Source organism: Rhincodon typus, chromosome 1 (assembly GCF_021869965.1).
Source record: "Rhincodon typus isolate 14 chromosome 1, sRhiTyp1.1, whole genome shotgun sequence".
Taxonomy (NCBI): domain Eukaryota; kingdom Metazoa; phylum Chordata; class Chondrichthyes; order Orectolobiformes; family Rhincodontidae; genus Rhincodon; species Rhincodon typus.
In genome coordinates this window covers 166,651,528-166,662,668 of record NC_063332.1, presented here as the reverse complement: position 1 = coordinate 166,662,668, position 11,141 = coordinate 166,651,528, and the positions used below count along the sequence as shown (strand labels likewise).

At 41.5% G+C, this 11,141-nt stretch overlaps 1 protein-coding gene and 1 long non-coding RNA gene across 6 annotated transcripts; one reads left to right on the top strand and one right to left on the bottom strand.

The window, feature by feature from the left end:
* On the bottom strand, positions 1 to 8,068 carry LOC109934365 (S-phase kinase-associated protein 1-like). Of its 5 annotated transcripts, none has more exons than XM_020533177.2 (6): positions 7,676 to 8,068; positions 5,862 to 5,961; positions 4,422 to 4,495; positions 3,482 to 3,625; positions 1,584 to 1,724; positions 1 to 727 (listed from the first exon to the last, which is right to left on the bottom strand). In XM_020533177.2, the coding sequence occupies exons 2-6, from the start codon at positions 5,956 to 5,958 to the stop codon at positions 692 to 694; spliced, it is 492 nt and encodes a 163-aa protein (XP_020388766.1). In that variant the 5' UTR covers positions 5,959 to 5,961; positions 7,676 to 8,068; the 3' UTR covers positions 1 to 691. The 5 variants fall into 5 exon arrangements, with proteins under 5 accessions (XP_020388766.1, XP_020388765.1, XP_020388764.1 ...); XM_020533176.2 differs by having other exon boundaries at positions 7,610 to 7,721; XM_020533175.2 differs by having other exon boundaries at positions 7,561 to 7,720.
* Positions 7,265 to 9,726, top strand: LOC125484650. Its single transcript, XR_007263464.1, has 2 exons — positions 7,265 to 7,529; positions 7,622 to 9,726. It is a non-coding gene; the product is annotated as an uncharacterized LOC125484650 (long non-coding RNA).
* The last annotated feature ends 1,415 nt before the right edge of the window (positions 9,727 to 11,141 follow it).

Genomic DNA, 11,141 nt, shown 5'->3' with positions numbered 1-11,141 from the left:
TGCTTTCAGCACAGGTCTTTTATTTAAACCAGTACTACTTTCCCCTCAGTCTTATCCACTCACAGGGCATTTCAATGCCATGCACAGTGAATATTAAGTTAAGTTTTCAATAACATAATTTTGTGTTTGATAGAGCAGGAATGTATTCTGAAAGATCACTGGACAGTCCACTCAGGGTATTTTTGCACTGCATTAAGTTTAAGAGCTATGATATTTAGCTGGTAAAAAAAACTGAATTAGCTAGTAGCTATGATACAATGTATTCCCTCAAATTAAAAAAAAAGGAATGGGGCCCACTTTAGACAATAACAGGGTCTTTTGAAAACCTGAATAGACCATCCACAATAAAGTAAATTCTAATTACAAGTTAAGAAACAAAAAAAGAAAAAAAAGGTTTTGAATTCCAATTGCTATCATACTGCCAGTGGAGTTCTTTACACAACTTTAATTCCAAACAGCAACAAGGGAAAACTCACATGATGAAGTAATAAATATGCTGGAAACACTGCTTGAAAAAAAATAAACAAAAACTGGTTTCATGAAGCAAGCATTAAGCTCAAAACTAAACACTATTACAAATGTTTATGCATGGTTATCTTGACACTATATTTTAAAGTATCACAGGCTAATAGTGATTAATAAATTGTGCAGGCATAAGATCTTCCATTGAACTGCACGTTTCCTCATTGGATCACTTCTCTTCACACCACTGATTCTCCTTTCGTACCTGTAAAAGAAAGTGCAATTAGCAGACTTTAAAGAAAAAAAAAATGCATCTTTTTTCTGCTCCCCCCTCATAAGGCTGTCTTTTTCACCTTCGTCTCAATTTTGCAGCCTGAAAGCAATATTCAGAAACCAACTCATCAATTTTAAAAAAGGGTAAGGCTGGTTAAGTGCACAATGCACTTACCTCATCTGTGCTGTTTCCATGGGGACAATGTTGTTTCAGGCACACAAAACAGGAAAAAAAGATAATCTAACCATCTTTAGAACCTCCTTACCCACCTTAATGTCAGTAGAAAATTAAACTTAGTGAAAAAAAAATGTAAAAAGCAGAGAGTTGTGATGAGGACAATCACAACAGATTAAATATTAACAAAAGCAACACACACAATGCACTGAAAATACAGAGTTATTAAGTCACATAGCTCCAAACAGCGAAAACAAAAATGCTATTGCACTAGTCGGGGTGGGGTGGGGGTCAAATGAGCAGCACAGGCTACCTGTCAAGTTGAGCTTTTGTTATGCTGCTCTCAAAACATCAGGTCTCAATTTCATAAGACCACCTCCAACTGCACAGCTGGAAAATTGCCCTCTGCCCACCAGACACCAGGTGGCTTAGCATTTGTCAAACAAAACATTACATGTTTTATACCTTGGAAACAGGCCCAATGGTTAGCAGGGCTGAGACACCAAATGAAAATCCTTTACATGCCAGTTTAAGATGGAGAATTTTAAACCACAGTATTAGTCAGATGTTGCCTCTTCCTTTCTCCCTCCCTCCAGAGATACCACCAGTTACAATATGAGCAGAGGAATCATCTGGGGCTTCAAATCATTTTACAAAATATTCCCAGATGTACCTGTGCCTCCTCTTCTTCAGTGAAATCATTCTTAATGTTGAATGTTTTGCGAATTTCTTCAGGAGTTTTTCCTTTAATCATATTTGCCACTGTTTTGCAAGTTACATCAAGAAGACCCTTGATATCAAGGTAGTTTGCAGCCTGTTGTTTATTAAAGAAAGGAGAAAGCTCATTTAAACAATTAGAATCTTTGCCCTTAAAATTTTATTTTTGTCAAGATGTTGACAAGCCACCCTTTCCGTAGCCACATGCATCTCTCAAATGGACTTAATACAGCGTTAATAAAAAAGGTAAAACAACTAAACAAAATCCAGTCTAAGTGTAGCCCCCCATTTATTTCACATGTGTTTCTCAGCAAACCTATTTTGTCACCTCAGCACAAAGCTGTAGTTACAATAAAGCTGCAGTATCAAAGACAGTAAGCCAGTGGCCAAGGTGCTGGGCCTAACTTCAATGTTGAACACAAGGTTATTGTTCAAAACCAAATTTGTGGTCCAACAATTTAAGTGGTACAAGCTATATTTTAAAAGTAGTGCACGTTTGGTTACTTGAGGGGATTCTTAAAATTTTGCAGAACAGCAACAAGCCATTCAGCTCTACAGAGCTATGCTGCTTCCTCCATCTCACCTCACCAGCAGATGCTTCATTTTCTTCCCTCATTTATTCATTGATCAGAGATAACAAACACTGATTTGTTGGAGGGAGATCCTGTCTGACTAATGTGAGTTTTTTTTGAAAATTTAACTAAATATTGTAATGAGGGGTGCAGTTAATGTGGTTTACATAGCATTCAGTGAGGCCTTTGACAAGGTCCCACATGAAAGTCTGGTCCAAGAGGTAACAGCCCACGGAATCCAAGGCAAATTAATAAACGGGATCCAAAATTGGTTTGCAAATAGGAGGCAAAGGGTGATGCTGGGAACGGTTGTGAATGGAATTCTGTGACCAACAGTGAAGAGGATGATGTCTTGTATTGATCAGGTGGTAAATCGGGCAGGGCAATGGCGAATGGAATTTAATCCTGAAAGGTGTGAGGTGATGCACTTTGGGAGGTTTTGTAAGGGAAAGATTTAAACAGTGAAGGATAGGTCCCTGGGGAGAATGGAGGAACAAAGGGATCATAGCATACAAGTTCATGGATCCTTGAAAGTGTCAGCAGAGGTAGACTGGATGGTGAAGACAGCATAGGGAATGCTTGCCTTCATTAACTGGGGTATTGAATATAGGAACAGCGAAGTTGTATTGTAATTTCATAGAGCTTTAATTAGGCCACAGATGGAATACCGAGTTGGCAAGCAGAACTCAAATCTGAAAAACTTGATTGCATTGGAGAGGGCGCAGAGGAGACGTTCCCTGCGAGCGGAAAATCCGTTACGAGCGGAGACTAGACAGTCTGGGTTTGTTTTCCCTGGAGCAGGGGAAGCCGAGAAGCCTGTTTCTATGCTATATGATTTTCTCATCTCCCCAATAAATGCACCTCAAATAATGCTGTTTGATAGAGATAGCAGGAACTGCAGATGCTGGAGAATCTGAGATAACAAGGTGTGGAGCTGGATGAACACAGCAGGCCAAGCAGCAGAGGAGCAGGAAGGCTGAAGGGTCTAGGCCCGAAACGTCAGCCTTCCTGCTCGGCCTGCTGTGTTCATCCAGCTCCACACCTTAATACTGTTTGATAGCAAGTTATACACTTTTTTTTATTTTTGGTGAAATCGGAACTTATATTTGTAAAGCCTTGCAAATCACATCTCAGATTATACAAGAGCTTCATACACAAGGCACATTGAAAGAAACTCAGTCACTTAAACACCATCTAGCAATTGCAAACCTTATACTGTTGGAGAGAATGAAACTTTGATGTTAATTTACAAAAAGCTCAAAACTTCCCAACAAGTACTGACCAGTATTAGTTCAAAGAGAGTGCCCTGGTCAACTTTCAGAAACTCCTGATCCCACACTGGTATGTCATCAGTTCGTTTTTCTTTGTTTTCATCATCCTCTGGTGGGGGAGGGTCATCTCGATGATGCGTACACCACTGGATTACCTAGTGCACAAACATAACCTTCAAGCTGGTCATTTGTCAGGCAGGTGGAAATTTACCTCCACTATTAACAAAATTTGCAAAGTGGAAATCTGCCACTGAACAATCAAGGCTGGATCTAGTTTATACTAGAGTGGACAGTGTTCAAATCCAATCCCACAAAAGGCAGATAAGAGAGACTTGGTAGCACTGCAAGCGCTGTAGAGTATACTGTAGCACAGTAAACTCAGACTTAAATATAGTCACTTATAAAGCAAGAAGTACAACTGCCAATATAGGCAAGGCAAGCTCTTAAAAAAAAAAAATAGGAGAATGATCAGACCACCTAATCTAAACCTTGACTCAAACACTCCTGCTCTTGGAAAAGTAAAAGTATTTTATTTCTGGAAACAGGCAGATAGTCATTTTAATGATCATGCCAAAACAGTCTCCCTCAAAGCTGCATACAAGGTGTCCACCTAAATTACATAGTCAAGTCTTTGAAATGGGACTTGAACCCATAAACCTGATTCAGAGGCTGGTGTGCTCCCAACTCAGCCAAAGCTTACACATATCCAATTGATATTCATAGGGCTGAAAAAGTGAAATGGATGAAAGAGGGTAATGAAAAATGCCACTTCACTTTCAAATAAAAGCAAAAACACTTTTTATTACAAATTTTCAGCATGCACAAAGTGCTGGAGAAACTCAGCAACTTCAGAACCACAGTCGTATCAGACTTGAAACGTTAACTCTGTTCACACAGATACTGTAAGACCTGCCGAGTTTCTCTAGAAATTTGTTTTCATTACCACCTTACCTTTTTCAGAATAGCAGCATTCACGTTTGGGAGTGGCACTGGATCATCATCACCTTCATCATCCATACCTAGATCTGTATTTTTACAAAGGAAATGACAAACTCAGAACATGTATTACACATGCTGCAGATAAAACAGGCACATCGTGACAGCCAATGTCAAATTTTATTACATTTCACAGCAACTGATCACAACAATGCTTTCTCCAGGCTTGGACTTGGACTTACACTTGGATATAATTACTAATTCCCTGCCTTCCTGTTCAAACAGCTGCTTTTATGTTCCGCCAAGGTACCAGATAACTTCCATGTAAGTTACATAGGCAGAGGAATAATATGTAATCAGCAAAAGTAGACATTCCTGTCCAATCACAGCAGAGCCCCATCCTTCAAACAACATTAATTCTGGCATTGTAAGCATACCAGAGATTTTAAATGTATCCTTCCAAAAATTTACAGAGGGATCAACAGTTTGTGGGAACAAATGCAATAATGTTGCTGCTTAAAGGACATCATGTCAGTGTTTATAACCTGACTTTTGCCTATTACTCTAGAACCTTACTGCAGAATTAGTCAGGTTGTTTTCAGCTTATTTACTGCACTGTCACATTATTAGCACTGGATCTCTGCCACACCTATCAATAGCTTCCTGCAATGGTACTGCACTAGCTAATACCTTGCTGCATTCAACATTGTGTCAGCAGCAGGGAGCACTGTCTGATCACAGTGGAACATAAAAGAAAAGCAATTATCTAACAAAAAGAGGAAATAAAAATATATAATCAGAAACCTGACCATGGTAGTCCTTTCGCCTTTAGATTTAAATATTTTAAAACTCACTGCTATTAAAACTGTACTATGTTTATGTAGATTAAACTGCCAAAAAGAAAATCTCACATTTACAGTCTTTTCTGTTACACTGGTTGAGAAAGGACAAAAACATCACAGCTAAACAAGCAAGAAGAAACATTAACATCAGCTTTGTTGATGAAACTTTTGAGGGATGGGGAGAATGGACAATCAAAGTTAGCAGGGCATAAAATAGGCAATCGAGGCAGCAGCAACTGCTGATCAGGCTCAAAGTCTCTGGAGAGAAAGTACTGGGAGACTGGAATCTGCTCAAGCTAATTTTACACCCCCAACATTGAATCATCCCTTATCCCAGTTTCTAATCTTCCCAAAAATGATAGAATGGGCATAAATTACAATTAAAAATATTGTCATCACATCCAAATGAATGGGAAGAATCAATCCTTCCCTTGGGTCAGCGACTCACTGAGTCAGCACAGCTATCTGAACATCCAACTGAGATTTTCACCCAAATGCCTGCATTATTAGTGCCAGAATAGCACAAGGTAAGCAATGAATTAATCTGGTGGGAAACAGAACAGTGTGGAAAAAAAAACATTATTGTTGTCTCAGAGCCCTTCACTAGCTATACCTTCCAACATTGTTTTGATTGTGATAGACTGCTTTGCTATTTCCACGTCAACCTCGAAGATCTCTCCATCTGAGCTTTGTAGCTTAATGGCAGGCATTTTCTAGAAATGAGGAAAATCATGTTAAGTGTCAACATATTCTGCAATATTACAAAAATCATGTTTCTTGCTTGAATCCTACCCATCCCTCAAACTCCCAGATGGTTCAAATCTTCTCGCATAATCACATGATCTATCATCCTCATCTTCCCACAGCTTCAAAATTCCCTATCCAAACATTTAGGAGTATTTTCACTTCTCTCTGCTTTACTGCAATCCCAGCTCTCAGTTACTATTGACTCTACTCATTATAGCCATGACCTCAGTAATTGTACCTCATCATTATTTTGTCCTCATGTCCTTAATCTCCTCACAACTCTCTCATTAAATAGTCCCCAAGACATTCAGATATAACAAAAAAAAACACAGTAACTTGGGTGTTTGGCAGCAATTAAAGTTAAAGTAATTCCAGACAGAAATCCTTGAAGATAGACACAGCTTCACATGTAAAAGAAACTTCAGGTAACTTTATCAGCCGAACTGGGCCTGGCATCCAAAAAAAAGTGTGAGAACTACAGAAAAATCAGGATGAAGGCTCTTCATCCATTTTTAAGAAATATGTAGAACCACTTCCAGTTGGGGTCAGAGTCTTGGGAATGCAATTCACGTGGGCAAAATGGGATTCTGATATCAAAATAAAGGGCACCATTTAAAATACCATCAGCAGGTATTAGCAGGCAGAACACAGCACTGAGCCTAAACCATCAGATCCTGATCAGTCCTCACGAGGATGGGGAGAGGCTGATCCCTCTGCGGGAGACTCCAGAACTTGACTTAATGGGGAGGGGTACACTAATTGAAAATACAATAGAAATAAGAAAGATATTAGTTTTCTCACAGAGAGAGTGGCCAGTTTTCTTAGAACCCTCTTCCTGAGAAAAAAGGTAGATAGCCTTTGAATATTTTTGAGGCAGAGGTCGAGTGATCCTGGATAAAGAAGGCGGTGGAGCTAGGGGAAAGAGATGAGGTGAAAGGATAGGGGAGGGAAAACGCAGGATGACCTGTAGCACCTTAGGACCTGCTATGTTGTGGGACTGAACGAGGTACCAGGACGGTCAGGTTGGCAGACAGTTGGGGTGCAATTCCTACACAAAGTAGGATTGCACCTTTCCAGCAGGTGCGACAGAGCCCAGGCGACAACAGATAGAATCCGGTGCCGGCCGTCTCCAGGGCCACCGTTACCATAACGGCAGCACCCCACCCCGCCATTGTGACGTTACTGCAGCGCGCCCCCGACACCCGCTGCTGTACCTGCCGCGCGCAACGAGCCCGCTTCCTCCTGTTGCTTCCCCCGCTCCGACTCTCACTGACCCGCTGCCCGCCGCTATTTATAACTCCGCAGCGACACCGCGCTGACGTCACAGGTCCTGTTGCGCAATGTCGAGGACCCCACCCCCCCACACAAAACCTTCGCTTCACTCAGCGAGAGAGAGAAATATTAACGTGGATTTACTGCCGGCAAGTACGTGTCCGACTCCATTGCAAACGTATTTCTTTTAAATAAGGGGGATTCTCATCGGGCCAGAGGCACCGACATTAAGATCAGGCGACTGCCGCAGACGACTCACATGGTGAGGGTGCATCTCGACGGAGCACGCTGACCTTTTTTAACATACAGACAGATAGAAAGCGCCATTGCTGACTGCTTTACTTTTGTTTTCAGAGGCCAGATGAGACTCCTGGAGCCGTGTCTTTTCGCGTCGGGAAGCTGACTCACCGACGGACCGCTGGAATCCCGAGGCTTCGCGTTAACGCCGCTGTCCCATCACGTGACGGTCACCTGTCGATGTGCGCACCGGGTATTGTAGTTCACGCATGCACCCCGGGACTCCAAATCCCGTGATGCACCTCACCAGTGTTCTGATCCTTCCCCCGCAATTTAAAGGGAAATATGTATGATACAAATTGTTTCTTTCTCCACAGACATTGATATGCCTGCTGATCATTTTCAGCACTGTGTTTTATTTGTGTCTATATCAGAGAGACGTTCCCTCTCAGATACTACTTGCGTTTGCAGACTTTATTTTTAAACCAAACATAGCTTCTCAACATTAATCCTCAATAGGGTAGGGAATAAAAAAATTGACAATGCCTAGACAATACTAGGTTGGGTAAAGTTTTGATTGAGAACTGACTTTTACAATATAACAGTGATTAATTTTGATAGGAAGAAAGTCAAGAGTCAATATAAAGTAAATGGCAAAATTTTAAAGATATTGCAATAGCATAAATTATTGGTGTACAGTCACCTCAGCTTTAATAATAGACATAAAAAGGAAAGAGGTTATTATTAATCCCATGTTAAACACTGACATGGTCTCAACTGGAGTGTTACATCAGTTCTGGGGGTTGCCCATTGGGCTTGTTTTTCTTGGAGAACAGGAAGTCGAGAGGAGTCTTAATGCAGGTGTTTAAAATCATGAGGGATCTGGACAGAGTAGAGAGAGAGAGAGAGAGAGAGAGAAACTGTTTCCATGAGTGGAAGGATTGTGATTTGAGGTAGGGGTGGTATTTAAGGTAATCGATGAAAGAAGCAATGGCGACTCAAGGAAAACGATGCGCTCATTAAAATGTGGCACAGTTAGATTCAACCAAAACTTTCAAAAGGTAATTACATAGTTATACAAGGATCAAATGTGCAGGACTACAAGAAGAAGGAAGGGGAATGCCACTGGGAAACTGCTCCTTCAGATATCCAGCACTGAAACGCACTCATTTCCATGATTTAGAAATAGAAAATTCTGGAAAACCCCAGTAGGTCTCTGAGCATCCATGAAGAAAGAAGACTTCTATAGGTCTCTTTCATGACTTCAGGATGTCCAAAGCACATTACAGCCAATGATTTTTGAACTGAAATCACAATGTAGGAAACGCAGCAACTAAGATGCCCACAGCAAGCTCCTGCAGAAAGGCAATAATCTAAACGACCGATCGTGTGAATTTCTGATGTTAATTGAGGGATAAATAGTGGCTGAGAAATTAGGGAGAATCCCCTGTTCTTTTCTGAAGTTCTGCCATACGATTTTTTTATATCCACCTGAGGGCCTCTGTTTAATATCTCACCCGAAAGCACTGCCTTGATACTGCTACTACACAGGGGTGTCCGCCAATGTAGTTTCTGAAGTGGGACCTGATTCAACGATAGTATCACTCAGATATACAAGTGCTTCAAACAACCCCTGACACCAAAGCATCTATTTGTTATCTGAATCGACCAAATAAAAATTAATTTATTCTGATAATCAGGAAAGATAGGGAGCACTGATGTTGAACAGGTTGAAATAACCGATCACAGGAAAGGTTGTACAGAGTTCAGAACAGCACTGTCTCATTTAGTTGTCTCATTCTGCCATGCTGACATTAATTAGTACTTTGAATGGGATAACTTGATTATATATTCTGGACCCCATCTTTATAGGGAATAGTTTAAAAATAGTTCAGAGGATAAAATATTTTATTCCAAATGAAAGCAGCAATGAAAATAAACACCTTGTTATTAATATAGGCTTTGATTCTCCAACACTGAGGCTCCTGTGGTCCAGTTGACACCACTCCAATCTCTCAGCTAGACACCTCCAGGTTCAATTCCCAATCCACGATGTGAAGGTGACCACAAAAGTTCAAGACGCATCAGGTCATTAAATCAGCCTGTGAATCTTTCAATGCTCCACACTATCCTTCAAGGGGGAAAAAATGTGAAGATATTAAAAAAACTACTCCCTCTCCAACTTAATGTAACATGTGATTTAAATATATGGACAGCCCAAAGATCATGAAGCAGGCATTTTGTTTTATTATTAACATCAGAATATTACAAATAGGAAGGGACATTAAGGATAAACAAGGATCTATTTAGTATATATGGAATGAACATGTGGGTTACATTGAGCTGAGGAATGCCTTTTGTCTATCTACTCTCCCTATCAGCCCTCACTCTACCTAAGATACTTCCTTTCTCAGCAAGAGTCTGTTTGACTGTTGCCCTCCCTCACCGTTGCCACCTCCTGCTGGAGGTCCTATTGCATGACATTCACCTGATTCAAAAAGATCTTGCATTTATCTCGCATTATTCACATCTTTGAGTCATCACAAAGATCTTCGCTACTTCATGAATTTTGTATTGAACTATAGGTAAATAGAAACGCTAACTGTGTATGGACGGTTAACAACAGCATTGAGATAAGTTACCAGATAAACTGTATTCGGTGATGTTGGTTAGTAGATAAATATTTCCTCAGAATCATGGAAACTCCAAGAGTACAATACTCCCTGGCTACTCCACTAAGGTGTTAATCTAGATTGTCTTCAAAACCTGGTTTGAGGTTGATCTTCTTCCTTAAGGCTAAAGTGCCACCCAATATGAAACAAGCCAGCAAAAGCATCTTGAACACAGCAGGCCAAGCAGCATCAGAGGAGCAGGAAAGCTGACGTTTCGGGTCTAGACCCTTCTTCAGAAATGGGGGAGGGGATTCTGAAATAAATAGGGAGAAAGGGGGAGGCAGATAGAAGATGGATAAAGGAGAAGATAGGTGGAGAGGAGACAGACAGGTCAAGGAGGCGGGGTTGGAGCCAGTAAAGGTGAGTGTAGGTGGGGAGTTAGGGAGGGGATAGGTTGGTCCAGGGAGGACGGACAGGTCAAGGAGGTGGGATGAGGCTCGTAGGTAGGAGATGGGGTTGGGGCTTGAGGTGGGAGGAGTGGATAGCTGGGAGGACAGGTTAGGAAGACGGGTATGAGCTGGGCTGGTTTTGGGATGCAGTCGGGGGAGGGGAGATTTTGAAGCTTGTGAAGTCCATATTGATACCATTGGGATGCAGTCGGGGGAGGGGAGATTTTGAAGCTTGTGAAGTCCACATTGATACCATTGGGCTGCAGGGTTCCCAAGCGAAATATGAGATGCTGTTCCTGCAACCTTCAGATGGCATCGTTGTGGCGCTGCAGGAGGCCCAGGATGGACATGTCGCCCAAGGAGTGGGAGGGGGAGTTGAAATGGTTCGCGACTGGGAGGTGCAGTTGTTTGGTGCGAACCGAACGTAGGTGTTCCGCAAAGCGGTCCCTAAGCCTCCGCGTGGTTTCCCCGATGTGGAGGAGGCCACATCTGGAACAGCAGATACAGTATACCACATTAGCAGATGTGCAGGTGAACATCTGTTTGATGTGGAAGGTCTTCTTAGGGCCTGGGATG